General features: G+C 48.9%; 1 protein-coding gene across 1 annotated transcript in view; it reads left to right on the top strand.

Annotated features, from left to right (window-relative positions):
* Positions 1 to 6,719, top strand: part of LOC147700478 (putative cation-transporting ATPase 13A4) — a 965,394-nt gene extending 958,675 nt beyond the window's left edge. The window contains exons 29-30 of the mRNA XM_086928423.1: positions 5,674 to 5,754; positions 6,304 to 6,719. Coding sequence (XP_086784549.1) covers positions 5,674 to 5,754; positions 6,304 to 6,507 — 285 coding nt within the window. The 3' untranslated portion in view covers positions 6,508 to 6,719. The remainder of the gene's footprint in view (positions 1 to 5,673; positions 5,755 to 6,303) is intronic.
* The last annotated feature ends 5,421 nt before the right edge of the window (positions 6,720 to 12,140 follow it).

The following is a 12,140-nucleotide window of genomic DNA, read 5'->3' as shown; positions in this document are numbered from 1 at the left end:
CTCCCTCGAGGGACTCCGCCAGCAAGCCCTCGCCCAGAGCGCAGGGGATACCACCGGAGCCTATTGGATCTATTGGGATAACGACCTGTTGTACAGTGAACAGAGAATCGCGGAGTTAGGGGCTAGTCGAGTGTTAGTGGTGCCCCACCGCTTTAGAGACTTCTTGCTAAACCTGGCCCACGATGTCCCCCTGGCTGGTCACCTGGGTCAGGACAAAACCTACAGTCGCCTGGTGACCCACTTTTTCTGGCCCAAGATGAGGAACGACGTACTCAACCACTGCCGGTCCTGCCCCACGTGCCAGGCCAGCGGGAAGAGCGGCCGCAAACTTAAAGCACCTCTGCAACCTTTCCCTGTTGTCACCACCCCGTTCGAGAGGGTGGGAATAGACATTGTGGGGCCCCTGGACCCCCGTACAGCACAAGGACATCGGTTCATCCTAGTACTGGTGGACCACGCCACCCGCTAACCCGAGGCTGTTCCCCTGCGAACTGTGACAGCCCCGGTGGTCGGCCGGGCCTTGATGGGGATCTTCTCCCGGGTGGGCTTTCCCCGAGAAGTCGTCAGCGACCGAGGCACAAACTTTATTTCAAAATATATGAAATCCCTCTGGCAACAGTGCGGGGTCACCTACCGATTCACGACCCCCTATCACCCTCAAGGAAACGGACTGGTCGAGCGGTTCAACCGCACGCTCAAAGGGATGATTGGGGGGTTGGAAGAGCCCCTCCGTCGCCAGTGGGATGTGCTACTGCCGTGCCTCCTCTTTGCATATCGAGAAGTCCCCCAGAAGTCCCTCGGCTTCAGCCCGTTCGAACTCTTATACGGACACCCTGTGCGAGGGCCCCTCAGCCTAGTCAAAGAAGGTTGGGAGATGCCCCCCCTAAAGAACCCTCCAGATGTCTTCAAGTACCTCCTGACCCTACGCAATCAAACCAGGCGATTCAGAGAAATGGCAAAAGCGAACCTTGAGGCCAGTCAGGAGGACATGAAAAAATGGTACGATCAAAATGCCTCCTCCATCGAATTCGAACCTGGCCAACAAGTGTGGGTGATGTCCCCCACCGAACCATGCGCCTTGCAGGACAAGTGGACAGGGCCCTTCAAAGTGGTCGAGCGCAAGAGCCCCGTCACCTATCTCATCGATATGGAATCTTCCCGGAACCCCCTCCGGGTCCTCCACGCCAATAGACTCAAACCCCACTTTGTGCGCTCGGAGCTCAGCCTCCTGATGGCTACAGACAGCGGAGCCGAAGAAGACTCCGAACCCCTCCCTGATCTCCTAAGAACTCGGGAGAAAGATGGTTCCGTGGACGGGGCCTGACTCTCAGAGGCCCTCACCCCGGAACAGCGCCAAGGCTGCCGAGACCTCCTGCTGCAGTTTGCAACTCTGTTTTCCCTCACCCCAGGGGTCACCCCCTGGTGCTTGCACGACGTGGACACTGGGGACAGTCCCCCTATCCGACATCGGGCCTACCGCGTACCAGATCGGGTACGGGCCTGCATCCAAGAGGAGGTGTCCAAGATGCTCACACTCGGGGTCATCGAGCCCTCAGACAGCCCCTGGGCCAGCCCAGTGGTACTGGTCCCCAAAGCTGCCGCCCCCGGCACCTTCCCGAGCTCCGATTCTGCGTCGACTACCGGGGCTTGAACGCTGTCACCAGAACCGACGCTCATCCCATCCCCCGAGCGGATGAACTGATCGACCGCATGGGAGCTGCCCGCTACCTCAGCATCTTCGACCTGACAGCGGGCTACTGGCAGATCGGTTTCACACCCCGGGCCCAAGAACGATCCGCCTTTTCCCCCCCTGATGGCCACTACCACTTCAAGGTCATGCCATTCGGCATGAAGAATGCCCCAGCTACTTTTCAGCGACTAGTGAACCAGGTCCTGGCGGGACTCGAGGAATTCAGCGCCGCCTACCTGGACGATATTGCTGTGTACAGCCGCCACTGGTCTGACCACCTCCACCACCTCCGAGAGGTCCTGCAGGCCCTCCAACGAGCCGGCCTCACGATCAAGGCCAGCAAATGCCAAATTGGTCAGGGGTCCGTGACCTATCTCGGGCACCAGGTGGGAAGCGGTCTGGTGGCCCCTCTTCAACTCAAGATCACTGCCATCCAGTCCTGGCAGCCCCCCATCACACAGACCGAGGTCCGCGCCTTCTTGGGGCTCACAGGCTACTACCGGCGGTTCGTGAGGGACTATGGCAGCATTGTGGGGTCCCTCACGGAACTCACGTCCAAAAACCACCCAAAGAAGGTCAACTGGACCCCAGACTGTCAAGCGGCTTCCGAGAAGTTGAAGGCCGCCATGTGCTCTGCCCCTGTGCTCCAGGCCCCCGACTACAGTCGGGAATTCATCGTCCAAACGGATGCCTCCGACCATGGCATTGGGGCAGTCCTTTCCCAGTTGAACCCCGAAGGACTTGACCAACCAGTGGCCTTCATCAGCAGACGTCTCCTGGCCCGAGAGCAACGCTGGAGCACCATCGAGAGGGAGGCCTTCGCGGTGGTGTGGGCCCTCAAAAAGCTCCGGCCTTATCTCTTCGGTACCCACTTCCGGGTGCAGACAGATCATCGGCCCCTGCAGTGGCTAATGCAGATGCGGGGGGAAAACCCAAAACTATTGCGTTGGTCCATCTCCCTGCAGGGGATGGACTTCACTGTGGAACATCGACCTGGGCAAGACCACGCCAACGCAGATGGCCTGTCACGCTTTTTCCGCCTCGACGAGGAGAGTCCCCAAGAGGATGGGTGACTCTCCCCGCCTTCAGCTGGGGGGGACGCATGTTGGACAGGCCACGTGAAGGGCTTGCTCCCTCCCCGCATGACAGGGCCCGAGCCCCGGCCCTCCAGGTGTTACCCACAGAAGCAACCCGCACCCCGTCTCATACGGGACTCCTGCCCCCGGACATCTCTGCATCATGGGGCCGAATCACTACCGGCTCCCTCGGCCGGCCCGGCCGCCATCTTGGACACTGCACCACGAGGCCGCGTGGCCTCAGATCGACCCTAACCCTGGGCCTGGCCAGGCCCCGACATCCCGGCACCACTATCCACCCAGGAGGTGAACGGCCCACTTGGCAGGTCAATGGGAGAAAGAAGTGTCGATGGCTCTCCCCCGCCAGGTGCCGATCACCCCCAGCTCCCCCAGGCGCTGGCTCCACCCCCCTGCTGGGTGTCTGGACTCCCGCATCCCAGACCTCCCGACCTCCAAGTGCGAGGGTCCGGACATCAAAGGGCGCCAGACCTATAACTGGGGCAGCTCCAGAGCAGGAAGGCAGTTGTATCCTGGAGTCGAGAGACGCAGTGAAGAACTCATCCTTGACGGACTACTGGCGCTGCCATAGTCCTGCCTTGCGAACTATTGTCTTGCCTGCTGGTGCTGCCGCAACCTTCTGAAACCTTCATCCTCGTCGGGACCTGCTGGCGTTGCCGCGGACCGTTGTAACCACCACCTTCACCGGGACCTGCTGGCGCCGCCGCGGACCGTCGCTACCTTCGATCATCTCGGGACCTGCTGGCTCCGCCGCGGCCCGACCATCTAGAACGCCGAGCTCGAGGATTGTGAGCTATCCATCTTATCATCGCATCTACCAGATTGGTAACAAGACTGTCCCGCTACCCCCTTTTCCCATCCCAGAGACTAGAACCGAGGGGACCCCTGAGTCCAGACCTCCTTGTACCATTCTACCGTACTTAAAGGTTGCTTATAAAGAACGTTAAACCTTATCTTTGTGTGGTGTACATCTGTGGGGGGGAAGTTACTCGTCTGTACGATCGCTGGAGACGGCTCTCCCCGGAGACCTCTCCCCTTGTCCTCGGCTGACCCTCCAGGTCCGTCTAACAGTCAGGAAGACACTGGATCAAACAATAGTCGTGGCGCACTCTTCAGAAAACATTTAATTATAGACAGTATCTGTCACTCACGGTTTCCCCTCTCTTGCCCCAGTCTTCGGACCTCTTCATTCTCTCTGATGCCTTGATTTCCTCCCACAGAATCCTGCATCATTGAAGCTTTAGAACTGCGGTGTCTCTTACGTCATGTTTGGTTTGAACTTCTTTGCTGACGTAACATTATTGCGATGGCAGGGGCGGCCTTAGGCATGTGCAAGCTGTGCACCTGCACAGAACCACCAAACCCCAGGGGCCATCAGCCAATATATATCCTTAATATAATAATCCTCTGAGGATGGATACATATTTGCGTGGCGGCCCCTGGCAGGGATTTGGCGACCTCCGGCTCTGTTCCACTTCCAAACACCCTAACCCCCCCACCCCTCCTCTTCACTGGCCTCCGCGCTCCCCCCCACCCGGACCCCCTCTTCCAGGGCCTCCTACCTACGCTCCCTTCCCAGGGCCGCCATGAGCCTAGAGCCGCCCCTGGCGATGGCTGCAACTTTTGGAAATGGATACAGCATAGTAAGGCTTGTTGCACTGGGGAGTTTTCACTTTTCAAGGTGATTTGGGGGAGTAGAGCTCACAATACAAGTGGCAATGGAGGCACGCTGCTGAACTCCGCTCCGCCTGTGGCTGGCGGAGTATTTTTTGCATAACTTCACTTGGAATGCAGAGTGCCTAAACTCCGTGAACTCTGCTAGCGGAGTGGAGTTCCCAGCTCACACATAGTTTTCTACCATGGCTTATCTTCACACCATTTGCTCCACTCATGTAATACACTCTTTGTGAATTCTAGGCGTGCAGCAAGTGGGAAACACACTGTTCGGAACACAGCTAATGTTTGAGTGAGGCTAAGGTGACAGCTCATGTTCCCTCCTCATCTGACCCCAGTCCTGCTCCTGCACCTGCCCAGCTCCTGCTCCCTCCCCATCTGACCCCAGTCCTGCTCCTGCACCTGCCCAGCTCATGCTCCCTCCCCATCTGACCCCAGTCCTGCTCCTGCACCTGCCCAGCTCCTGCTCCCTCCCCATCTGACCCCAGTCCTGCTCCTGCACCTGCCCAGCTCCTGCTCCCTCCCCATCTGACCCCAGTCCTGCTCCTGCACCTGCCCAGCTCCTGCTCCCTCCCCATCTGACCCCAGTCCTCTTCCTGCACCTGCCCAGCTCCTGCTCTTTTGTCTTAATATTTCACCATTAGATTGGATTCAGTTCCAGCTCCTTCAAGGTTGGTGTGGGCCCCTGGGCTGCAGGGCATGAAAGACAGTGACAGTCTGGATTTTTTCAAGGCCACATTTAGGGGGCCAACTATCATAATTAAAGTTTGTTTTGCTACTATGTGCCTTGACTTGGATTTGTGAATGATACGTTTCACCGGTCTAAACAATAAATTGATAATTGAATTTGAGGTTGTCCCACATCTGTTCCTCTATGAAGGGGATCCAAGAACTTTGGAGAGGAATCAAAAGAGAACATTTGATGGACTATTATGGCACCTGAAACTGAATAAATAAGATTTCAGAAACTTATTAACAAATCCAAAGTTAAACTAATAATCAGCAAAATCCATCAGAGAATTGACTCAGGTGCATTATAACATTGAACTTGAAGGAGGATGCTCTGGTTTGCATGACACAAGGTACTCATTAAATTAAAAAGGGACCACTCTCTATAGATGGTACCCTGGCTATTAGATACTGATTAGGTAAATGTGATGTACATCAGACAAGATTCAAAGGTATTATAAAGGTGTTCATTGTTCTTGTTTGCAGCTCGCCTGTGTTCCCACTCTTTGGAGGGTTTACTTGTTCATCTCTCTGGTCATCCTCTTCTTTGTATGCTACGGGCTTGAGGTGAGTACTTGTACAGTTTCTGACCAATGTGCCTAGTCACTGACTTTTACCTTACTCTGTGAATCGACGGTCAAGTTTTGTGGTAATAGAAAGAATGTTTAGTAATTATGTCTAGAGTTCGAATAAACAGCCCATAAAGTCAACTCTAAATAAAATGACCAGCCTATGAAAAATACTGACTACTTTGCTTTGACTCACAACTTTGAATGCGCTTAACAAATATTGCGGTCTTTGGCAAAATATATATGTTCTTTTATTACTGTTTTCTAATATTTTTACCCCCAGAATCATGTACTAGATACAAGATATATCTGTTTCTAAACTTGTGTTTGCAGAAACTGATAGATAAGCAAGCCTGTGCATCTATATGCCAACCCACTTTTTCCCCAATTTTATTTCATTTTTATAATTTTAGACTTGATATTCTTTGCATTCTTTGCTACAAAAATGAAATAATCATGACACCTATTCATCAATTGTGCCCTGAGGTCAATGTGAAGGGAAATCAAGCTTATTTTTATGAGAATTAAATTTTCTTTATTTTTGCAGGAAGGAATTATTGGAAACCGAGCGCTCTGGGTCTGGATAAAGAAGAAGGTTAACTACAAATCCAAAAGTCAGTACCAGAAGCTGCAGCGACTACTGGAAAGGGCTCCACAGTGGCCACCGATAAACCAAACCATCTATCCTGACTCAGCTGTTACAGAGCTAGAAGCTGACATAGACATCTATCACAACCCAGCCAGCATTTGACAAAAATGTGCATGTGCTGACAAACATACAACTCAACTCCTAGCTGGATGGAATCCAAAAAGGGACTCCCTGGTCTTTTAGCCAGCACTATGTAGTTTTGAATGATTAACAATTGGATTATTAATTGCCGTAACCTTGTGATTTTAGAGTCGCATCCCGACCTCCTGAATCCACATACTCAGAAATTACTCAATAAATCTTGGAAAATTCAATGCCCAAAAACAGATCACAGCCTGCTGGTCAGGACCTGGTTACTGGGGTAGAATGTGGGCCGCCTAACGGGTGGTTCCCGTCATTCTGTGCTTACAGGCCCATCTCCAGACATTGTCAGGAAATAAAGTCAGGGTTGTGTACAAGTAGGGTCGGCTGTGGTTTTGTGGTACCTGCTATAGACACACAGTGAGAAATATGCCCAACATTGGCCATTACTCAGATGTCAAGAAAGGACGTTTTGTGGAACCAACATATTAGGATCTTGGCTCCAATTGAACCTGCCGACCTGCTCAGTGTTTCCCAACCAAGGCACTGCAGATAATGTGTAAAAGGAAGGTACATCACAGGCCACATGATTAAGTGGTGTAAATGAGAGTCGCGCTACTCATGCGGGGGAGAACAGGATGGAGACACAACAAAAATGGTGTTCAGAGTCAGATGGTTGCACATGGATGAAGTGTTTCTTGAAGAGGATGCTCGTGCCTCCTTTCCAAACAGCATAAGGGATGGAGTTTGCTGAATATGGTTCTATAGGGAGTCCCAGGCCATAAGAAGCAATAGGAGATGCAAGCAGCGGTAGTGTAGCGATGGGGTTGCTGCTGCTCCGACGAGAGAGTTCAAAATTCCTCAGTGTATCATTACCTAAATAATGGAAGTTATTCCTGCAATATTTTCTTGAGTCATGTGATAAGGGGGTGTTCTGGCAAACACTGCATTTGGTCTGACAGTTATTCATACTGGTTCTACACCTTTTATTAGTCCAATATCTTTTTCAGTGAAATCCCATACTTCTGTATTCACAGTCTCTCTCAGATCAAAAGGAAGTTAAAACTAGATATAACCGTACAGCTGTCTCATGTCGGGCCATTTTTAACTCCACATCCTCGTCATGAGTCTGGAATTCAAAACTATTTGGTGTACAATAGATAGTACAGTTTAACTAGCACATTAGGGGCCTCATTACGAAGTTGGGCAGACTTTAGTCCGCTCAACACGTCTTCATCCTGGGACTGGCAGAAATCCAGCCGGCGGTCCCGTCTGCCTCATTAGGATGCGACTGAACACTGTTTGGTCGTAATCCTACATTTCTCCTTGGAAACATGTAATACAGCCGTAAATTGGCTGTAGTACATGCTCTCAGAGGGAAATAGGAGGTAGCAGCAATCCCTGCACTCATGGTGCCTGCCACTGGTTGCAGGGATTGAAAGGGGGCACTTATCTTGGTTCCCAACCGGAGACCTTTAGGGAAAGGGGAACCTTCTAGGGGCCCCCAAAGTCAACTTCAAACAGACTTTCTGTGTCAGAAAGGCCGTCACGCAAAGGATGTCGGAGTCTGACATTGTAATCCCAAGGGTAGCAAGGCCGCCCTTGGAGATTATCAGCTGACTTCCGACTGGCGAACGGGCTCCTACAGCCCGTCCGAAGCCAGCTAGAATGTCCGACCGGATTCAATTCCGACCACCTGAAACGATATCAGGCAGTCGGAATTGAAACCGACGATCCATGCTTGAAGGTCTCTGACGTAAAGTCGGAGGCCTTCTGACATGGATCGTAATCGGCCCCTAAGTCTCTCCTTAATAGTTTTACAGCACTAGTGGCACAAACAAAAAACTGATAAACTTCTTCAAATGAACACATTTTTACGGGAACCTTTTCTGAAAATGGATTTGTGTTCTATTCATTTAAAACTCCTACAACGTGGATCTTCTTTTCCCGAGAGGGGTAGGTCTGGGATTTATGCTGTTCTTACAGTAGATTGGGTAACACCAGTGTCAATGAAAAAGGACACTTGACGGCCGTTAACCTCTCCTTTAACAAATGGTCCTCCTTGGTCCACCTCTAAGACTGCTTCAAGTACGCAATCCTGCTGCGCCCTCAGGCACCGTAATTGGGAATTTTCAGAACCTGTGCTGTCATTATCTAACATCTGGAATTGCTGAAATGTATTTTGATTCTAGAATGGATTTGTATTCATTTTAGGTATCTTATTCTGATTAAACTTCGGGTTCTCCATGTTTTATGTATCATGCTGGCGTGTGGGACATGTATCATTGGAATTTGTCTGGGTACTGGCTTTTTCATTTTATGAGCGGGTCCATTTTGTATTTGCATTTGATTACCTACCTGCATTGGAATGTTTCCATTTAATCCATGAGGATTGAGCCTGCAGTCCCGCTTCCAATGCCCGATTTGATTGCAATATTGGCAAGGGGTCATTTTCTTCCATGTTGCAATATCAATGCCTGTTTTCGTGTCAACCGAAACACCTCTCCCTCTACAAAACCTCCCTGCATAGCTGGTGTACCAGCCGGTGGACCACACCTTGAAACCCACCAACATTTCCTGCAAAAGACAGATTCTGATTTTAGAAACACTTCTGGGCAAACTTTGTCTGAGCCATCATGAATTTCTCATTTCTTTTCTGCTGCTTCATTTCCTGTTCATCAAAGCAGTATTGCACATATCTCAGATTCTCGTCCAATGATTATTCTGTCAACAAATCACACTCAAATGTGTATGTGAACTAATTTCTGGTCTCAAGCAAAATGATTAACTGAGATATGAAAAATCCCATATCGTTAGGTCTGGATACTCTCTGCCACTGTGCTGCTGAAACACTGAGAGTAAACGCTAATGATAATCCTGCACTTGTTATTTTGTTTTTTGAGAAGTTCTCTTAATTTTTACCCAGTTTGCATGAATGCAGGAGATGTTGCATTAGTGCAAGGGTGTCTTGTCGGTGGTCGTGAGCTGGCCATAGCACTGCAACCTTACATTCTGCCCACAAATCGTTCTGCACCTCAATGTCAAAAAAGGCATTGAAACCAATCCAGAACACCTCTGACAGTTTTACAAATTTATCAACTTGAGTGTACCACTCCACAGATGTATCTCTTAATTTAGGGAAATTATTAGTAAGTACAGCAAGCTCTCCTCCCATCCAAACCCTATAGACCTCTACCCCTCCCTTTACTTCTGTCAATAGAAAGTTTGACACTTCTCCTTCAATACAAAACCCTGCTTGTTGCTTTTTCTCTGTCTGGTTTGGCTTTCCTTTTCTTTTTCTTCGAATATTTGTTTTAAAATTTCTCAAAATCACTCCATCCGTGAAGGACTTTTAATAATTTAGTGTTCTTAGTTTTCTTAGACTTGTGGGTAGTAAGGATAGAATATAATCTGGGGCCAGATGTACAATGCATTTCACCGCTTGCAAATGGCCCATCGGGCAATTTGTGACCAATAAAATGCTCTTTGGCATGCACCAACCCTATTTTGTGTGTCGGTAACCTAGTACCAACTCTCAAAATAGGGTCTGTGAGTCTTTATTAGGAAGGGGTGTGTTAAGGGTGTCCCTTTCTAATAGCGAGTCACACTGGTATGTAGGAATATTTAGCGACCGGGAATGTGGTTGAAAAACATTCACAGTTACCACCAACTTCAAGTTTCTGGTAACCCATTTCCAAACGGAAAGGGGTCCCCAAGGGACCCCTCCCACTTTGTGAATGTGGGTGCCAACATTTTTTAAGAGCAGCCAGTGGTCCACCAGACCACTGTCTACTCTTAAAAAATGAAAAGGTAGCTTGTCATTTTTATTTTTGAAATGCATCCCATTTTCCTTTAAGGACACCAGGCCGCATTACAAAACAAAATGAATTATTTAAAAAGCAATCACAGACATGGAAGTCTGCTGACCCCAGCATGCCACCATGCCTTTGATTGTAGCCATTCTCATTGGGTCGCAAATTGCAACTCTTTGCCCTTCCATACTCCACACTCTTTACTAAATTCATAATGCTCTTTAAACATTTTATGGTTTCAATTTATACATCAGCAATTATTTAATATTAATGACTGTTAAAGTCCCCATGTGTTTTGATCATTTCCTGCAAATGTCAGTTTTCCTTCCTCTAATCTTAGTAAAGCTTTCAAAATAAAGACCTTCTCACCAACTACAAAGAAGCTAACAAAGCTCAACAGACCAACACCTTATTTCGTCATCAACCAATAACAGCGCGGCAGCACAGCAACCGACCTGCAGCAGTGCCCCCTTACGATTTCTCTCATACATGAATTACTTCACAAATGCAACAAATACATTTAGCTAAACACTTTGGGCCTCATTTATGAGGCTGTGTGTCACTTTTGCGCCGCCGGTGCGTCACTTTTTATGAAGCATCAGCAGGGTAAAAAATGTGCCATGTTGCGCCATATTTACAAAGTGACGCATCTAGGTAGATGCGTCACTTTGTAAACCCCTGTGCCACATTATACCAGCACCAGGTATAATGCATGCAGGGTGGGCGTTCTGTCGCAAGTAAGCCTCGTAGAAATGACGCTGTGAAATCTATGAGATTTCACTGCGTCACTTCTAGGACGCACATGCGTCAATATCTTACGCCTGCCTCACAGCAGGCTTAAGACTGACGCACGCACATTTGAAATGGGTCTTGCCCATGTTAAATGGCCCATTGATGAAGTTGCGTCACTTTAGTGACACACTACAGATACGTCAGAAATACTGACGTATCTGTAATTCCTTGCGACATGATGCGTCACATTGCAAATATGGCGCATCCTTCATGTCGCAAGGAGGGGGCAATGAAAAGTGACGCATCGCTGTTTTCACGCAGCGATGCATCACTTTTCATAAATGAGGCACTTTGTCTACTCGTTTAAAGAAAGTAGATATGATTCAACAATCAAAAAATTACGGTTCTGTCACCCTGCAACTTGTCTACATCAAAATATATTTCTCATCCACTGAATAAAATCTTGACTGGCGAGATTTTGCCCAAATCAATGCAGCTTTACCTCTAGACAGGTAGGTTCCGCTAACATCAATTGAATTAGTATAATTTGTGGAATGGGTCAATACAATGTCAGTGATTACTGTGATGAGTGCAGGCTCGACAACAGCAATACCAATACAGGCAATATCAACATATGCCATAACCTGTGGCCACATGACATTGCCAATACCCGTCAATGCAAAGCCAATGTGTGACATAACCTGCACTTGCACAGCAGCACTGAGACCGGCAATGACAATATCATTGTATGTCATAATCCATGCACAAATGGCAATATTGTTAAGAACAATTTCAATGTACGTTATGCAAACATAAACGTGTCAATACCAGTAAAAACAATGTCAATGTATGCAATGACAACCATATGCACAATGTTAAGGATGTCGATAAAAATGATACCAGTGACTGCCATAATATTTTCAGGAGTTCTAATGAACTCATATCATTGCTGTTGGATTCACCCGAGTTGACCTCCCCATTAACCCCGAGTCAGACATACATGGTTAGACAAGTCCCATGACCCTCACACATCATCATTGTCTATGAATCATCATTAACCATGGATCATCATTGTCCATGGATCATCATTAACCATGGATCTTCATTAAC

The sequence above is a fragment of the Lissotriton vulgaris genome, chromosome 7 (assembly GCF_964263255.1).
Source record: "Lissotriton vulgaris chromosome 7, aLisVul1.2, whole genome shotgun sequence".
NCBI classification, from domain to species: domain Eukaryota; kingdom Metazoa; phylum Chordata; class Amphibia; order Caudata; family Salamandridae; genus Lissotriton; species Lissotriton vulgaris.
This window is presented reverse-complemented; position numbering and strand designations above follow the sequence as displayed.